Source organism: Tetrao urogallus (genome assembly GCF_951394365.1).
Source record: "Tetrao urogallus genome assembly, chromosome: 3".
Classification (NCBI taxonomy): Eukaryota; Metazoa; Chordata; class Aves; order Galliformes; family Phasianidae; genus Tetrao; species Tetrao urogallus.
The window spans coordinates 411,585-429,745 of NC_136815.1; the positions used below are offsets into that span (position 1 = coordinate 411,585).

General features: G+C 56.6%; 2 protein-coding genes across 2 annotated transcripts in view; one reads left to right on the plus strand and one right to left on the minus strand.

The window, feature by feature from the left end:
- LOC306944775 (maestro heat-like repeat-containing protein family member 1) overlaps window positions 1-12,436 on the plus strand; it is a gene marked incomplete at both ends in the record, with an annotated part of 68,569 nt that extends 56,133 nt beyond the window's left edge. Inside the window, 7 exons of the mRNA XM_079533375.1 lie at window positions 2,377-2,523; window positions 3,880-4,068; window positions 4,340-4,492; window positions 4,589-4,723; window positions 5,592-5,694; window positions 8,526-8,591; window positions 12,351-12,436. Of these exons, the coding sequence (XP_079389501.1) occupies window positions 2,377-2,523; window positions 3,880-4,068; window positions 4,340-4,492; window positions 4,589-4,723; window positions 5,592-5,694; window positions 8,526-8,591; window positions 12,351-12,436 (879 nt within the window). The remainder of the gene's footprint in view (window positions 1-2,376; window positions 2,524-3,879; window positions 4,069-4,339; window positions 4,493-4,588; window positions 4,724-5,591; window positions 5,695-8,525; window positions 8,592-12,350) is intronic.
- Window positions 12,437-13,772: 1,336 nt separating this feature from the next.
- BOP1 (BOP1 ribosomal biogenesis factor) overlaps window positions 13,773-18,161 on the minus strand; it is a gene marked incomplete at both ends in the record, with an annotated part of 49,130 nt that continues 44,741 nt past the window's right edge. The window contains 6 exons of the mRNA XM_079533376.1: window positions 13,773-13,926; window positions 14,076-14,183; window positions 15,824-15,908; window positions 16,001-16,289; window positions 17,073-17,253; window positions 17,659-17,791. Of these exons, the coding sequence (XP_079389502.1) occupies window positions 13,773-13,926; window positions 14,076-14,183; window positions 15,824-15,908; window positions 16,001-16,289; window positions 17,073-17,253; window positions 17,659-17,791 (950 nt within the window). The remainder of the gene's footprint in view (window positions 13,927-14,075; window positions 14,184-15,823; window positions 15,909-16,000; window positions 16,290-17,072; window positions 17,254-17,658; window positions 17,792-18,161) is intronic.

Below are 18,161 nucleotides of genomic sequence, written 5' to 3' on the forward strand. Positions count from 1 at the left end.
CCATCCTAACCCTGCAGCAGAGGGACCAGCGGAGGAAGCATGCAGGCTCCGGCCCTGAACGTGCGGCTGCCATGCAGCAGCAGCGCCGAGCTCCCTCTTTACGTCCCACCCCAGGAATGAGGTGACTCAAGGCTTCTTCTCTCCCCGCCAGAACCCGTAACCGTATCTCCATACCACCATCGAGCCCGGGGCCACTCGAGGAGGTTCTGTTACATAAAGGAACGCCTTATGCCAACAAGGCAGAGCTATATCCTCGCTTATAAACCACCTTTTAAATTCTCAGCTGCTTTAAGCAGCCCGGGACGAGGGCCCTGTTTTTATTTTCTGTTTGGCCGTGGCAGCCGCCGGCCCCGGCTCTTGGCTCCCATCCCAGAATCTGCTTTCGTTTTGGAGCGCGGTTGGCTCTCGGCGTCCTTTTTTTTTTTTGAGGGGGTTTAAAATAGCGGCTTTGCCTCACCGTGGGGCGGGAGGGGAAGGAAGCAAATGCCTGTGTCTCCCTCTCTCCAAACTGATGAGGTGAGAGCTCGGTCCCTCCGCTCGCGGCAGTGCCGGTGACGGAGATGACAGAGTGAGAGCCGGGAGGGGACGGCCGCGGGGCTGCGGCGTCGGGGAGCGGTGGCAATGGGCCCTCTTGGCACTGCTGGTGGTGCCCAGTCTGTGCCATGGGGTGCCGTGGGGTGCCAGGTTTTGTGCCCTGGGGTCCCTTCGCCAAGTGCCAGGTCTGTGCCGTGGGGCGTCATGGTGTGCCATAGGCAGTCCCAAGGATCCCAGTGCCATGGGGTGCCGTGCAGTGCCAGGTCTGTGCCATGGGGTGCCAGGTTTTGTGCCGTGGGGTCCCTTTGCCAAGTGCCAGGTCTGTGCCATGGGGTGCCAGGTTTTGTGCTGTGGGATCCCGGTGCCAGGTCTGTGGCCATGGGGCACCATGGATTCTTTGCCATGGAGTGTGCCATGGGATGTCAGGTCTGTGCCACAAGGTTCCGTGGGGTGCCAGGTTTTATGCCATGGGGTTCCTGTGCCAGGTGCCAGGACTGTGCCATGGGGTCCCTGCACTTGGGGCCAGGTTTGTGCCATGGGATCCCTGTGCCAGGTGCCAGGTCTGTGCCATGGAGTCCCTGCTTTGGGTGCCAGGTCTGTGCCCGGGGACACCGTGGGATGCCAGGTCTGTGCCATGGGTTGCCATGAGGTGCCAGATTTTGGTCACTGCCACCTGCAGTAGCCCCTGCTCTGCCCTGCACCCAGCAGCTCCACACAGCTCGTTAACCCGTGTCATTAACAGCTCCTCCATTTCTGTTTGCAGTGAGCCGGGTCCCCAGGGGTGGGGGTCAGTGGGAGAGCAGCCCCGGCAGCCCCCGGCTCGGCGCACGGCCAGCAGCTGACAGCACTGCGGGGCTCTGCACTGCTTGCCAGGAGCTCTGTGTTTTGCTGCTGGGATGTTCCCGCAACTGTGGGGCCGTGCTCCTGCTGCTGGGGACGCTGCTGGGGTGACGGGGTCGTGCTCCTGCTGCTCTACTCCTGGATTTACTCCTGGTACATGGAACTGTGCTCCCGCTGCTGGGGCCGCTCCTGGGGCTGAGCTCCTGCTGCTGGGATGCTCTTGGAGTCGTGGGGGCCGTGCTCCTGTTGCTCTGCAGCTGGGATTGCTCCTGGAGTCATGCTCCTGCTGCTGCACCGCTGGGAGTGTTCCTGACGCTGCGCTTCAGCTGCTGGCGATGCTGCTGGGGCCACGGGGCTGTGCTCCTGCTGCCGTATTGCTGGGGATGCTCCTGGAGCTATGCTTCTGCCGCTGGCGATGCTCTTGGAGTTGTGGAGTTGTGCTCCTGCTGTTCTGCTCTTGGGAATGCTCCTGGGTGCGAGGAGCTGTGCTCCAGCTGCTAAGATTCTCCTGGGGTGACAGGGCCGTGCTCTGCTACTCTGCAGCTGGGGATGCTCCTAGACGTGTGCTCTGCTGCTCTGACAATGAGAATGTTCCCAGAGCTGTGCTCCTGCTGCTGGAGCCATGGGGCAGTGCCTGTGGGGATGCTGCCGGAGCCATGGGGCTGTGCTGCTGCTCTGCAGCTGGGGCCGTGCTTTTCCCCTCAGGCCCCAGCCTCTCCCTGCTGCCCTCGGCTCACCCAGAAGTGATCTCAGCTCGGTGGGTTCCAGGGATGGGGTTGGGTCCCTCCCAGCTGTCGGTGCCCTCCATCCCTGCGTGTTCCCTGGACCTGAGGGCTGTGAGGAGTTCCCCGTTTGCAGTTCTGAACTGAGAGCTGAAATCCAGAGCTGAAACCCAGGAGCAGGCGTCTCGCCCTGGGCAGAAAGCAGTGGCAGCTCCCTACCCACCGCCTCAGCCACCCGTGGGATGGGGGGCTGCCATCCCATCGCTCCGTTCTCCCTCAGCTGCTGAGCAGTAACGTGGTGAACGACCTGATCCTGCTGGAGAGCGTGATGGACAGCTTGACGGGGCGGCAGAAGGACCCGTGTCTGCTGGTGCGCGTGCTGGCGCTGCGGGGGCTGGGCAACATCGCCATGGGGGCACCCGAAAAGGTGGGAGCAAACGGCACGGAGCTGGTCGGGTCCTCTGGGGCTGGGGAGGGGGTGCTTATGGGGGGCACTGCCTGCTCTGGGAATGGGGCTGTTGGCCACGTCCTCACCCTGATGACAGTGCGGTGGCGCGGCCTTTGCGTCCCACTGCTGTCATCGGTGGGCATGGTGGGATGAGGGAGAAATTTCTTCTCCGAAGTGGTCGGGCACTGGAAATGGGCTGCCTGGGGTGGGGGTGGAGTCACCGACCCCTGGGGGTGGTCGGGAAGCATGGAGATGTGGTACCTGGGGACGTGGTCAGTAGGGATGGGTTGGGTTGGGGATCTCCGAGGTCTTCTCCAACTCCAATGATTCCGTGATGGTTTGATCCTGGGAGCCCAGCCATCCTCCTCCTGCTCTCCCACCCCACACACAGGAGCCGAGCAGGGCAATCTCTGTGGCATGTTAGGGTCCTACAGCCCCCCCGTGGTTCCCAGGTGCTCAGCATGCTGCTCCGTGTCCTTTGGGATCTGCGCTGGGGCCACAGCTGCCCCATAGTGCTGGAGCCAGAGTGGCTCTGGACTCCCTGCAGTGACCCCAAAGGGGCTGTGGTGAGGTGGGGTCAATTTGTGCTAGGGCAGATTTGGGGTCGGGCACTGGGGGAAATCTTGCCAGAAGTGCACAGGGAGGTGGTGGAGTCTCATCCAAGGAGGGATTGAATAGATGTGAGGATGTGAGGATGTGAGGATGTGGCTCTTGGAGACATGGTCAGAGGGGGTGGTGGGGTGGTTTGCATTTGGGCTGGGTGATCCTAGCGGTCTCTTCCAACCTGAATGATCCTGTGGTTCTATTTAGGGTCATGGTGGGATGGGTTGGGTTTGAACTGAATGATCTTGGAGGTCTCTTCCAGCTGTAATGACTCAGTGGTTTTAATTGGGGTCATGGTAGGAGTGAGTTGGGGTTGCAGGTCTTGGAGGTGTCTTCCAACCTTTATGACTATTTAGGGTCGTAGTGGAATGGGTTGGGATTGGACAGGGGATCTCAGAGGTCTTCTCCAACCTAAATGACTTCATGAGTTTATTTAGAGTGATGGGGAGGTGGGTTTGGGTGGGTTTGGGTCGGAGTTGGGGATCTTGGAGCTCTTTTCCAACCTTAACAATTCCCAGCTGCCATGGGTCTCCTTCTCCCTTGCAGTTGGACTGGATGATGTTGGTCTTTTCCAGCCTTGGTGATCCTACGATTCTTGCACATCCCCACGGTGTAGGGCTGTGCTTTGTCCTTTTCCCAGCCATCCTCCAAATTGCAAAGGCGAAGTGGTGGCAGACTTACCGTGGGTTTATGCTGTAATTTCAATTCCAGCTCTCATCACTTCCCTCACAGGTGCATAAGCATGGGGCCAAGCTGCTGGCGTCCATGGTCAACGGCATGGATGACAGAGACGACCCCAACAACCTGGTGGCCTTAGAGGCCATGACCAGTCTGTCCAAGCTTCTGGAGTACCTGGAGGAGAGGGACGTGCGGGCCACGCTCCTGCACATCGCCATCAGGATCCGGCCCTTCTTTGACAGCGTAAGGGAACGGGCTGGCAGAGCCTGCTCTGGGCACGGGGTCTTGATGGACCGCAGGGTCTGGGCTGGGCATTGTGCATAGGGTGGGCATTACTGAGCTCCCTCAAATGGTTGGAGGTGAATGCAGCACGGAAACATTGTCCCCAGCGTCCCCCATCTGTTCCCTTCCTCTTGTGGGGCTCCGGCCCAGGGGATGGGGCTGACATTGGGTTGAAATTCGGGAGTTCACACCCAGCGGCGGCCCCTGAGCCCCAGCTTGTCCCCGCCTGCAGGAGCAGCCCGACCTCCGCCGCTCATCCATCGTGCTCTTCGGCAACCTGACCAAATTCAGCGAGGGTGACTGCGAGGCGTTCTTCGAGCAGATCCTCAACGGGCTGGTGACGTTGCTGCTGCACCTCCAGGACCCCAAACCTGAGGTCGTCAGGGTGAGCGCACGGCACGGGGGGGGCGGCGATGCGGCGATGCGGCGATGCGTTGAGCCCCCCGGCACGCTGCAACCTCCCCCTGTGTGCGTGCTGCAGGCCTGCAAGTTTGCTCTGCGCATGTGCGGCCCCAACATGGGCTGTGAGGGGCTGTGTGACATGTTCCTGAACCACCTGCGTGAGGACCGGAGCCTGCACTACGGCGAGTTCATGAACAACGTCTGCAAGCACCTGGTGAGTGCTGCCCGGCTGGCCAGCGGGTGGGCAGCGGTTGGAAAATGGTTGACCAGTGATTGATTGACCAATAGTTGACCAACTGTTGACCAATAGTTGACCAGCAGTTGACCAGTAGTTGAATGGTTGGCCAATGGATGACCAATGGTTGACCCAATTGTTGAACAGTGGTTGACCAATGGTTGACCTAATTGTTGACAGATGGATGTTCAACCCAAGTGTTGAACAATGGTTGAACAACAGTAGAACAGTGGTTGGCCTCTGGTTAAGTGGTTGGCTAATGGTTGAATCACTGGTTGATCCTAAAGTTAACCAACAGTTGAGCAGTGGTTGAACGGTTGACCAATGGTTGACAAGTGGTTCAGCTGGATATCTAGAAAATGGTTGACCATTGGACTTGAATGGTTGGCTAATAGTTGTCCAACAGTTGACCAGTGAGTGACCAAAAGTTGACCAATGATTGAATGTTTGTCCGCTGGTTAACCAACAATTGACCAATGGTCGACCAACGCTTGATCAACAGTTAACCAGTGATTGAATGATTGACCAAAGGTTGACCAGAGGTTGAACTGGAGATCCAGAAAATGATTGGACTTGAATTGTTGACCAGCGGTTGACCCATGGTTGACCCAAGGTTCACCAGTGGTTGAACAGCAATTGGCCAACAGTTGGCTAATGGTTGACCAAGAGTTGAGTGGTCAACCAATGGTTGTCCAGTGGTTGAATAATGGTTGACCAACAGTTGACTGTGAGCCAACCGTGAAGCCTGGTGGCCAAGAGGGCGGCCAGTTGGGGGGTTTGGACTGGAGGATCTCCAGAAGTCCCTTCCAGCCCTTCCAGCTGTGTGATTCTGCGTTGCATCCTGCAGATGCAGAGCTACCCAGAGATGCTGAACCGTCTGGTTCTGACCAACCTCTTCTACTTCAAGAGCTCCTGGGTGGAAATCCGAGCAGCTGCACCCATGTTCATCGGTAAGGCTGTGCCTGCTCCGTGCTGTTGTTTCCATGCTACTCTGCACCCCTATGGGGTCCTGGGGGGGGGTGTTTGGTCCCCGCTGCACCCCGTCAGCTGCACGGACCCTGACCAGATCGTGATAAAGTTCATCCTGTTATGATAAAGGCAGTGCAGAGTTGGGCAGTGTTGTGCAGGGCTGGCAGCACTGTGCTGGTTCATAGCAGTGGATTCATGGAGCTGCAGAGGTGCTGGTGGGGGCACCACTCCAACCCAATCCGTTCCATGGCTCTTTAAGGACCCTTCCAACCCAGCCTTCCCAGGGTTCTGTGACCTTCAAGTACCCTTTCAATCCAACCATCCTGTGACTCTATGATCTTTAAGGACCTTTCCAATCCAACCATCCCATGACTCTATGATCTTTAAGGACCTTTCCAATCCAACCATCCTATGACTCTATGATCTTTAAGGACCTTTCCAATCCAACCATCCTGTGACTATAATCTTTAAGGACCTTTCCAATCCAACCATCCTGTGACTCTATGATCTTTATGGACCTTTCCAATCCAACCATTCTGTGACTCTATGATCTTTAAGGACCTTTCCAATCCAACCATCCTATGACTCTATGATCTTTAAGGACCTTTCCAATCCAACCATCCCATGACTCTATGATCTTTGAGGACCTTTCCAATCCAACCATCCTGTGACTCTATGATCTTTATGGACCTTTCCAATCCAACCATCCTGTGACTCTATGATCTTTGAGGACCTTTCCAACCCAACCATCCTGTGACTCTATGATCTTTAAGGACCTTTCCAATCCAACCATCCTGTGACTCTATGATCTTCGAGGACCTTTCTAATCCAACCATCCCATGGCTCTACGATCTTCGAGGACCTTTCCAACCCAATCGTCCCGTGGTTCCATCATCTGTCTCAAGGGAGTCCAACCTTTTGGCTCACCTTCACCTGTACTGAGTGAAGAGGAGTCACCTTGGGCCACATATAAAATACATAGGATAGTTTAACTTAAATAAGCAACAGAACTTGTGTTTTTTTCTGAAAACATAAAGAGAGCAGCATGAAACCAGTGGGATGTTTGACCTTGTTGTTGTGAAACTCACGCACCGCTCTGGTTCAGTGGCGGCGCTCGTGGTTCCTTGTGAGGCGTTCATCAGAGATTTGTGCTCTGGTTTCCCTCGTCCTGTGCCTCCCTCTGGAGAGCAGTTCTTCAGAAACGTACGTCCTGCCAAACCAAGAGGTCGTCCCTCTTCATAGCCCCAAAGAATCCAATTCATTGGCGACCTTACTTTCATTTCCAGTACCTCTAACGAGAGCAGAGTCGAGCCGTGTCGGTGCCATCAGCGCTTTCATCCATCACCACCGGTTGGAAAGGAGCAGCTTTGCTCTCTGCATTTCTCTCAGTAGATTTTCCTGTTCCTTCGGTCCTCCAGGCCGCCGAGGGGACCTGATTTTTTAATGGGGAGAGATTATATCTGCCGTGCTTTCCATACATTGCTTGGCAATTCACTATTGGCAAATGGTTCAGATTTGTCTTTTTGCTGTCAGGTTTGCCATCGCAGGATGAGCTTTTGTGGCAGAGTCCGTCTGAGCCGTGACTTTATCATCATTTCACTTGTGGTGATGAAATCGTTTTTTTCGTTCCTCTTTCTGGTCTTTATGAAACGTTCCTCAGGACGCGTCAGACTTGGCGGCGCGTCTCTGCGATGCAATTAATGGCTTTTCAAATTGTAATCTGTGAAAACTGACAGCATTTCCTTAGGAATTAAGCATAGCGCCGTGTTAGGAACCGTTCCTTCTTGGAAAGAGTGGCTGTTGGCACAGGGGGGTGGTGGGATCCCCATCCCTGGGGTGGAGATGTGGCACTTGGGGACGTGGCTTAGTAGGGATGGGTTGGGGTTGGGTTTGGGGATCTTGGAGGTGTCTTCCAACCGTAATGATTCTGTGATTCTGTGTAGGGACGTGCTTGGTAGGGGTGGTGGGGGTTTGGGGGTGGGTTCAACCTCTCCTGCTGTCCCACCACTGCCCAACGCCGACACTGTGGAGCTGTGGGCTGCTTGAGACGACGTCCTCAGCACCGTGGGTTGGACCCAGGGCACAGCAGTGTGCCCTCGTGGCCAAAAAGGCCAACGGCGTCCTGGGGTGCATTGCACAGAGCGTGGCCAGCAGGTCGAGGGAGGCGATCTTCCCCCTCTGCTCTGCCCTGCTGAGGCCTCACCTGGAGCACGGCGTCCAGTTCTGGGCTGCCCAGCACAAAACAGACAGGGATCTCTTGGGAAGAGTCCAGCGGAGGGCCACCAAGATGGCGAGGGGCCTGGAGCATCTCTGCTATGGAGAAAGGCTGAGTGAGCTGGGTCTGTTCAGCCTGGAGAAAAGAAGGCTGAGAGGGGAGCGATCCAGGTCTGTAAATATCTGAGGTGTGGGGGCCGTGGTGGTGAGGCCAGGCTCTGTTCAGCGGTACGTGGAGACAGGACGAGGGGAAGCAGCCATCAGCTGCAGCAGAGGAAGTTCTGCATGAATCTGCGTAAGAACTTCTGTAGGTGAGGCAACGGAGCGCTGGAACAGGCTGCCAGGGGGCTGTGGGGTCTCCTGCTCTGCAGATATTGAAGGCTAGCCTGTGTGACCTGGTATAGGAACTGCTTTGGCAGGGGTTTGGTCTCCATGTTCTCTGCAGCTCCCTTCCAACCCCTACGATTCTGTGATTCTGTGATTCTGTGACCCACATCCCCACGTTCCCCAGGGTGGCTCTTTGTGACCCTTCTGCATGCTCAGCTCTGGGGATTCCCACTGGGTCCCATCGAGCCCTAACCCCGACCTTCCTCCCCAGGGTTCCTCGTGCTGCATGTCGGGGAGGACCACTGCCACCAGGTGGACCTGGAGCAGCTCATCTCGGGTGAGTGCCACGGGGGGACCCCACGCTGTGCCCACCCTGCCACCCTGCAGAGTCCTTCCTCACCGCGAGAGGGACGTTGAGGTGCTGAGTGTCCAGGGGGCAACGAAGGGGGAAGGGTCTGAGCACAGCACTGCGGCTGTGGGGTGGGTCAGGCTGGAGCAGAGGGGACACAAGGAGGAGCTCATCGCTCCCTACAGCTCCTGCAGGGAGGTTGTTGTCACCTGAGAGTGTTGGCTTCTGCTGGCAGGTCACAGCGATGGGACGGGAGGGGGTGACCTTAATTGCACCAGGGGAGGGTCAGGTTGGAGATTAGGAAACATTTCTTCCCAAAAAGAGCAATCTGGCACCAGCACAGACTGCCTGGGGTCGGGCATGGTGGTGGGGTCACCGTCCTTGGAAGTGCTGAAGAACTGTGGGGATGTGGCACTTGGGGACACGGTAGTGGGCACGGTGGAGTTGGATTGGGTGACTTTGGAGGCCCTCTCCAACCTTAATGACTCCATGGGTTCTATTTAGGGTTACAGTGAGGGTGGTTTGGGGTTGGACTGGATGATCTTGGAGGTCTCTTTCAACCTGAGTGAGTCTGTGGTTCTATTTACAGTCATGGTGGGTTGGGGTTGGGGTTGAGGATCTTGGAGGTCTCTTCCAACTATGTCAATGACCCCACAGTGGACAAGGTGGGGATGAGTTGACCTCCGGACTCGGGGATCTTGGAGGTCTTGTCCAACCTTGATGACTCTGTGAGTCTGTTTATGGTGATGGGGGTGTGTGTTGGGGATGGACTGGATGACCTTGGAGGACTTCTCCAACCTTAATGACCCTATGGATCTATTTAGGGTCATGGTAGGGTGGGTTGGGGTTGGAGTTGGAGATCCTGGAGGTCTCTTACAAGCTTGGTGACACAGTGGTTCCATTTTAGGTCATGGGGGGGGGGGAGGGTTGGGCTTGGAGTTGAACTGGATGACCTTGGAGGCCTTCTCCAACCTTCATGACCCTATGAATCCATTTAGGGTCATGGTGGGGTGGGTTGGGGTTGGAGCTGGGGATCCTGGAAGTCTTTTCCTACCTTGATGACTCAGTGGTTCTATTTAGAGTCATGGTGGGGTGGGTTAGGGTAGAAGTTGGGGATCCTGGAGATCTCTTCCAAGCTTGGTGACACAATGGTTCCATTTTAGGTCATGGTGGGGTGGGTTGGGCTTGGAGTTGAACTGGATGACCTTGGAGGTCTTCTCCAACCTTCATGACCCTATGGATCTATTTAGGGTCATGGTGGGGTGGGTTGGGGTTGGAGCTGGGGATCCTGGAGATCTTTTCCAAGCTTGGTCACACAATGGTTCCATTTAGGGTCATGGTGGGGTGGGTTGGGCTTGGAGTTGAACTGGATGACCTTGGAGGTCTTCTCCAACCTTCATGACCCTATGAAACTATTTAGGGTCATGGTGGGGTGGGTTGGGGTTGGAGCTGGGGATCCTTGAATTCTTTTCCTACCTTGATGACTCAGTGGTTCTGTTTAAGGTCGTGGTGGGGTGGGTTGGGCTTGGAGTTGAACTGGATGATCTTGGAGGCCTTCTCCAACCTTCATGACCCTATGGATCCATTTAGGGTCATGGTGGGATGGGTTGGGGTTGGGGATCCTGGAGATCTCTTCCAACCTCTATGACCCTTTGGTGGACGTGGTGGGGATGAGTTGAGCCCTGCACTCGGGGATGCTGGAGGTCTTTTCCAACATTACCAGTTCCGTGACAGCACGGGGAGCAGACGGGGACACCACGCAGTGGGGTTCCTGGTTATGGGGCAGCGCTCCCAGCGATGGGGCAGCGCTCGGCTCCCGGCGTAGGGCTCATAAAAAGCCCGACTGAAGCCGGTGGCATTTTGGAGCAGAGTTAAGTAATTTTCCTGGATTTCAGGGATTTTTTCCTTGTCACTGGTGACCTCATAGTATAGAGTAATGCACGGAAACTTTCGGCTCGTTCCAAGAGAGCTTAAAAAACACTAAAAAAGGAAAAACTATCTTTCCGTTGGCTCCCTGAGCCCCGTCCAGAAGAAAGAGGGCTGTCTGTTAGCAACAGTGAAAGATAATCCGGGTGTGAGTAATGGGGGGGAGCGACGGGAGGGGCCGAAGGGGGGGGGGGGGGGGGGGGCACCCCCGGGGCGGAGGATGAGGAGAGCAGGAGGGGGATGTGGCATAAATCAGGGCGAGTTGAGGGGGAGGGGGGGGGGAAGGGGGAGGGGGAGGGAGAGGGGGAGCTCTCCTGCGCTGCGGGTAAAATAAACAGCTCCTGGAAAAACGGGATGGCGAAATGCAGTGGGGTTGCGCTGCTCGGAAGGACGGCTGCCGGCTGCCGGCGTTGGGAAATGCGCGATGGGGAGGGGCGGCTGCGGGACAGACTGCCCTCCTTCTTCCACCTTCTTCCAACCCCCCCCAGTTGGGACGTTCCCCCGGGGGGGGGAGGATCCGCTGAGGGGGATCCTGAGGGGGTCACCGATGGGGATAGAGAGTCCCCAAAGGAGTTCCGGGAGTCCCCAGGTGGATTTGGGGTTTTCCATGGTCCTCAAGAGAGGATTTTGGGGGTTCAAAATGGGGGGATTTGAGGTCTCTAAAGGGATTGCGGGGTCCTAAAGGGGGACGTAGTGTTCTCGAAATAGATATGGGATTCCCAGGGGGTTGTGGGGGGTCTCCAAGAGTATTTTGGGGTCTCCTAAGTGAATCTGGGGTCCCTGAGGGGATGTAGGATTCTCAAAGCGGATACGGGGTCCGCAGGGGTCCCCAAAGTGGATATGGGGTCCCCAATGGGGATTTGGGGTCCCCGAAGTGGATATGGGATCCCCAATGGGGATTTGGGTCCCTGATGTGGATTTGGGGTCTTCAAAAAGGATTTGGAGTCCCCAAAAGGGATATTGTGTTCTCAAAGTGGATTGGGGGGACCCTGAAGGTGATGTGGGGTTCCCAAACTGAATTTGGGTTTCCTGGAAGGATTTGGGATCCTCAAAGCAGATTTGGGGTCCCCAAGAGTATTTCATGGTCCTCAAAGTGAATTTGGAGTCCCCAAGGGTATATATGGGTTCTCAGAATGGATTTGGGGTCCATAGGGGGATTTGGGGTCTCCAAGGGGAATATGGGTTTCCCAAAGGAAATTTGGGGTCCCCAAAGGGGATATTGGGACCCCAAGGGGATGTGGTGCTCCCAAAATGAACTTGGGGTCCCCGAGGGAATGTAGGGGTCTCAAAGTGGATTTGGGGTCCAAGGGGGGGGGGGGGGGAAGGGGGATCTGAGGTTCCTAAAGTGGATATGGAATCCCCAAGAGTATTTGGGAATCACCTAAGTGAATCTGGGGTTCCGAAAGGGATATTGGATTTTCAGTGCGGATTTGGGGTTCACAGTGGGATTTGGGGTCTCCAGAGTGGATTTGGGGTCCCCAAAGGGGTTTTGTATCCCTGTTGTGGATTGAGGTTCTTCAAAAAGCATTTGGAGTCCCCAAAGGCGTATGGTGTTCCCAGAGCGCATTTGGGGACCCCAAGGGGATATGGGGACCCAAGGGGGGGATACAGTATTCCCAAAGTGAAAATTGGGACCCCCAACGGGATCTGGGGACCCCAAGGACACAGGGGATTCCCAGAGTGGATTTGGGATCCCGGAGGGGATTTGGGGTCGTGGTGCCCCCTCCTGATGTGTGTGAAGGTGGAGATGGAGGCCGGGGGAGGGAGATGGGCAGCCCCAAACCCTGACTCCCCCCTCACCTCGTGCTCTGTTCCCCACAGCCCTCAACCTCCTCCTGAAGGATCCGGTCCCCGCCGTCCGCATGAAGGTGGCAGAGACCCTGGGCCGCCTCGTCCGCATCCTCTGACCCCACGCAGCGCTATGGGGTCAGAGCCCCACAGCCATCGCCACGCGCCCACCCCACGGGCACCCCGCTCCGCAGCGCCATCGTCTTCCTCCGCTCCCCCCCCCCCCCCCCCTCCGAGCCATGGGAGCCCCCAGCCCCCAGGATGGGCACAGCAGGTGAACGGACCCCTACGTGGTGGTTGGGGGGTCCCAGGAATGTGAGCGTCCCCAAACACGCCTGTACATAAACTTATTTTTCGATAATAAAGCTCTTTGCTCCTGGCTGGGAGGTGGTGTGGGGTGAGGGATGCGGCCCAAGTGGGGCTTTGTTAGTGGGGGAGGGGGGGGCGTTAATGATGGCAGAGGGTTTGGAAGTGGAGGGGGGGGGCCTTGGGTAGGGGGCCTTGTCCCTCATTCCTTGTGCTGCATCTGTGCTGCTTCAGTGGGGTCCAGAATGAATGCGGGTGGATGGAGTGGGGCAGCAGTGGGTCAGGCCCTATGCTGTGGGGCGGGGGGCCAGGAACCGTATGGGGCTGATCCTAAGCCTCTGAGGACCCAGGCTGACTCTGACCCCACAACCTGGGGTAGGGGGAGATGTGCCCCGGCCTTTTGCTGTTGCTTACACCCCAGCCCTGATCCCACTGCCCAGCTCTGGAGCAGCAGGAGCAGAATTTTTGGGGTCCCCACACGGGGTTCGGGCTGTGCAGGGAACAAACCCCACGGATGTGGGTCCCGCAGTGGGGTCCTGTAGGGCCGTGTGGTCAATGTGGGTCGGGGAAGTTCCCCAATCCTGGCCCATGGCCAGCACTGAGCTCACGGCGGGACGGGATGAGCTCACGGTGCGGCTGCGGGACCGCGGGGTCAGAGGGCGGCACGTGGGGCTGGGGGGGGGGGGGGAAGCTGGAGGGTTGGGGAGCTCTGGGTGTTTGTGGGGTGGGCTCTGTGGGCGTGCTATGGGACAATGTTACCCCCTATATGTGTCCCTGTGGGGCAAAGTGGGTGCAGGTCCTGTGCATTCAGCTCGGGAGCATCTCTCCTGGCCATGGGAGATGATGTGGGGCAGGCAAGCAAGGAGAAACCCCACAAACACTCTGTGGGGGGGCTGGAGGGCACCACGCTGGGCAGCACCGCACAGGAACTGGGGTGCTGGGGCGCTCCTTGGTGCAGCCCAGGCTGAGCTGGAGGTGGAGAACACGGAGATGTGGCTCTGTACCCAAAAATCAGTTTAATGAGAAATAAGAAAGGTTCCGGAGTCCATGGGTAGGAGCGGAGATGTTCCCAGCCGGTGTTGGGGTGCCTGTGTTGGGGTTCTGGAGTTGGGGTGTCAGTGTCATTGGGGTGCTGGTGTTGGGCAGTAGCTACGTGTAGAGCCGGACGGTGCCGTCGGCTCCGGAAGAGAAGACCCACGGCTGTGTGGGGTGGAAGATGACATCGAGGACGCCCAGGTCCAGGGTCAGCGCGTGGCCCTTCAGCACCTTCACTGGCACCAGCAGCGGGTTCTGCAGCAGGTCGCTGTGGGGAGATGGGTCAGTGTGGGGCTCTGGATCCACCCACGGGGTCACCCCATCGATGCTCTGCACCCTCTGCCCGATAACCGACCCTCTGCTGTCCCCCCGCCCCATGGGAAGCCATCAAAGCCCCCTGGCCCGACTCCCACGTACTTGTAGACCATGCCATGGCACACAATGACGGTCCCGTCGTCTGAACCTGAGGCAAAGAGCGGGTAGTGCTTGTGGAAGGCCACGCTCCTCAGTGCCTTCCTGTGGTGCCTGCAAAGAGTGAATGCCATCAGTGCAGGGGGATCATAAAGTCATGGCATCAGGGGATAGTTGGGTTGGAAGGGTCCCAAAAGCTCATAGAGCCATGGGATGGTTGGATTGAGTTGGGTTGGGTTGGGTTGGGTTGAGTTGGAAGGTCCCAAAAGCTCATAGAGCCATGGGATGGTTGGGTTGAATTGGGTTGGAAGGTCCCAAAAGCTCATAGAGCCATGGGATGGTTGGGTTGGGTTGGGTTGGGTTGGGTTGGAAGGTCCCAAAAGCTCATAGAGCCATGGGATGGTTGGGTTGGGTTGGGTTGGGTTGGGTTGGGTTGGGTTGGAAGGTCCCAAAAGCTCATAGAGCCATGGGATGGTTGGGTTGGATTGGGTTGGAAGGTCCCAAAAGCTCATAGAGCCATGGGATGGTTGGGTTGGGTTGGGTTGGGTTGGGTTGGAAGGATCCCAAAAGTTCATAGAGCCATGGGATGGTTGGGTTGGGTTGGGTTGGGTTGGGTTGGGTTGGAAGGTCCCAAAAGCTCATAGAGCCATGGGATGGTTGGGTTGGATTGGGTTGGAAGGATCCCAAAAGTTCATAGAGCCATGGGATGGTTGGGTTGAGAAGATGCTTGAAGATCATAGAGCCATAGAATGGTTGGGTTGAGTTGGGGGAGGTCCCTAAAGGTCTCAGAGCCATTGGATGGTTGGGTTGGAAGGGTCCCTAAAGCTCATAGAACCATGGTTGGGTTGAGTTGGGTTGGGTTGCGTTGGTTTGGAAGGGTCCTTAAAGATCATAAAGCCATGGGATGGTTGGGTTGGAAGGGTCCTTAAAGATCATAAAGCCATGGGATGGTTGGGTTGGAAGGGTCCCTAAAGCTCATAGAACCATGGTTGGGTTATGTTGGGTTGGGTTGGAAGGGTCCTTAAAGATCATAAAGCCATGGGATGGTTGGGTTGGAAGGGTCCCTAAAGCTCACAGAACCATGGGATGGCTGAGTTGGGTTGGGTTGGGTTGGGTTGGGTTGGGTTGGGTTGGAAGGGTCCTTAAAGATCACAGAGCCATAGAATAGTTGCATTGGGTTGGAAGGGTCCTTGAAGATCATAAAGTGTGCCTACAGAAATGCTGCTCCTAAAGCACCAGATTTGGGGCTCTCTAGCATGTATTTTGATTATTTATTTCTACGGGACACTAAATCCTTGTTTATTGCTTCTACAATTAGGGGCCAGGCAGCAGAACAAAACCATGTAAAGATAATTATCACTTCTCTCTGGGAAACCCCCACCTCAGGTTAACCTGTGTTTGTCACTTGAGCTCTTTGTACAAGGAGTTCAGTCCACGATAACTGAAAGATGACGAAGATGCTTTGTGATTACCACTAAAATAAATGTATGGATTAATTGGGAGCTGGAACAGGGTGCTTATCCTCACTGGAGATCAGTGGGGTGTCTGTAGGACCCTGAGTGCAAGAGGCAGCGCTGGGAAATGAGGGACCCTCATCAATGGCGCCTTCTGCTTCAACCCTATGTGCCTTTCAACAAAGCTGACTCCGAAGGTCAGTGCTTTGGAAAATGGCAATAATAAAACCTGTGTGCGGTCCTGAGCTCTGCAGCACGGGGAGGGAAGGATGGGGGCGGCCCTGGGGGGCTGGAGCTCACCGCAGCAGCTGGTAGGGGCGGGTGGAGAGGTCCAGGTCGAACCAGGCCAGCTTGCTGTCGTAGCTGCCGCAGATGACGTTGTCACCTGGGGGAGGGAAGGGGACATCCATCGCAGGGTGAACCCCACACACCTCCTAGGCACCCCAGGGCGCTCCGTTCCAGTGCCACCATCCGTACCTGCAGGGTGGATGGCCATGCTGGACACCCACTTGCAGTTGGCCATCAGCTTCTTGGTGAGCTCCTGCTTGAGGAGGTTGTAGACGCGGACGTAGCGCTGCGTGGCCACGAAGAAATAGGGCCGGATGGGGTGGAAGAGGACGCACTGCACCAGGCCTTTGCTCTTGCGGAAGGGGTTCTGGCTCCAGCGCTTGCTGGTCTGGTGGATCAGCACTTGCATGTTGCTGTTGTCAGCCACAACGGTGGCGAAGTAATCACCCTTCCCGTGCCAGGTCACTTGCTTCAAGGCCTGCGGGCAGCGGGGAGGAGTCAGACCCACGGAATCAAAGAGTGGGGGGTTGGAATGGTCCTTAGAGAGTGCAGAATCGTGGAATGGGTTGGGCTGGAAAGGACCTTAAAGATCTCAGAGCCATGGAATGGTTGGGTTGGGAAGGACCTTAAAGATTACAGAGCCATGGAATGGTTGAGTTGAGTTGGATTGGGTTGGGAAGGACCTTAAAGACCATAGAGCCATGGCATGGTTGGGTTGGATTGGATTGGGTTGGAAGGACCTTAATGACCATAAAGCCATGGCATGGTTGGGTTGGAACGGTCCCTAAAGCTCATAGAACCATGGTTGGGTTGGGTTGGGTTGGGTTGGGTTGGGTTGGAAGGATCCCAAAAGTTCATAGAGCCATGGGATGTTTGGGTTAGGTTGGATTGGAAGGGTCCCAAAAGCTCATAGAACCATGGGATGATTGGGTTGGGTTGGATTGTAAGGTCCCAAAAGCTCATAGAGCCATGGAATGGTTGGGTTGGGTTGGGTTGGGTTGGAAGGGTCCTTAAAGATCATAAACCCATGGGATGGTTGGGTTGGTAGAGCCTTAAAGCTCACAGAAGCACACGGTAGTTGAGTTAAAAAGGTCCTTAAAGATCACAGAACTACAGAATGGGCTGAGTTGGAAAGGAGCGACCCAACGCCTCGCCCCAATCCAATGCCGTCCACTTGACCTTGTTGATTCCCACAGGTCCCCTCCCCAAGCCCATCAGCGGGGCTGCCCCACACCATCCCCCAGCACTGCCCCATCCCCACCTTGCTGTGCTGCACTGTCAAGCGGATGCCTCTGCTGTGCTCCTCGCTGGTGGCTGTGACCCACTGGACAGGCTGCACACGCTCCTCCTCTGGTGGCACGTAGGACTCCAGCACCTGGTCAGTGGCCCCATACAGCAGCTTGTCCCCGAGGCACGGGTTCACCAGCAGCACCGACTGCTCCCTGCAGTGTGGGATCGGGGAAGGAAGGGGTCAGGGTACTGCTGGTGAGGGGAAACCCTTCTGCAAGCCCTGCGTGATGATGGCGGGAGGATGGGTGGGACGGTGCGAGCCTGCCAAGCTCATCTATTGCCAAACAAGGGACAGGAGCTCGAGACCAGAGTCCCCAGTGCTGGAGGTGAGTCCCCAGGATCTCCCTAGAAGCTGAAAAGCTGTGGGAGAGGAAATTCAGCGACACGGAATTATGGAGTCGTTCTGGCTGGAGAAGATCTCCGTGCCCACCGTGGCCGCTCCAAGAATCACTGAACCACTGAAGCTGAAAAAGTCCTCCAAGATCAGCGCATCCAATTGCCACGGGAAGCTCCTGGCGGGGGCTGGAGGGTGCAGGACAGGGCAGGGGGACACTCACACGCAGACGGCCACCAGGCAGATGGTGGGGTTGGGGTTCCAGGCGACGCTCTTCACCACGCCGCCCACAGGCAAGGTCTTCATGCAGCGCGCCGTGCTCACCTCCCAGAAACGCACCGTGCCGTCATCGGAGCCTGCAGGCAGCGTGCAGTCAGTGGGGCACGGAGTCAGGGAATCGTTACGGTGTTGGAAAAGACTTCCAAGACCATCGAGTCCAACCACCAACCCATCCCCACTCAGAGTCATTAGAGAAGACCACTAGGATTATGGAGTCCAACCATCGGCACATCCCCACCATTCTAGAATCATAGAATCATAGAATCACCAAGGTTGGAAAAGACCTCAAAGCTCCCCCAGTCCAACCGCTCACTCATCACCAACTAAGCACTAATAAACCACGTCCCTCAACACAGCATCCAGCCTTTCCTTGAACACCCCCAGGCTCGGTGCCTCCACCACCTCCCTGGGCATCCATTGCAGTGCTGCCCACCCTTTCTGACACCT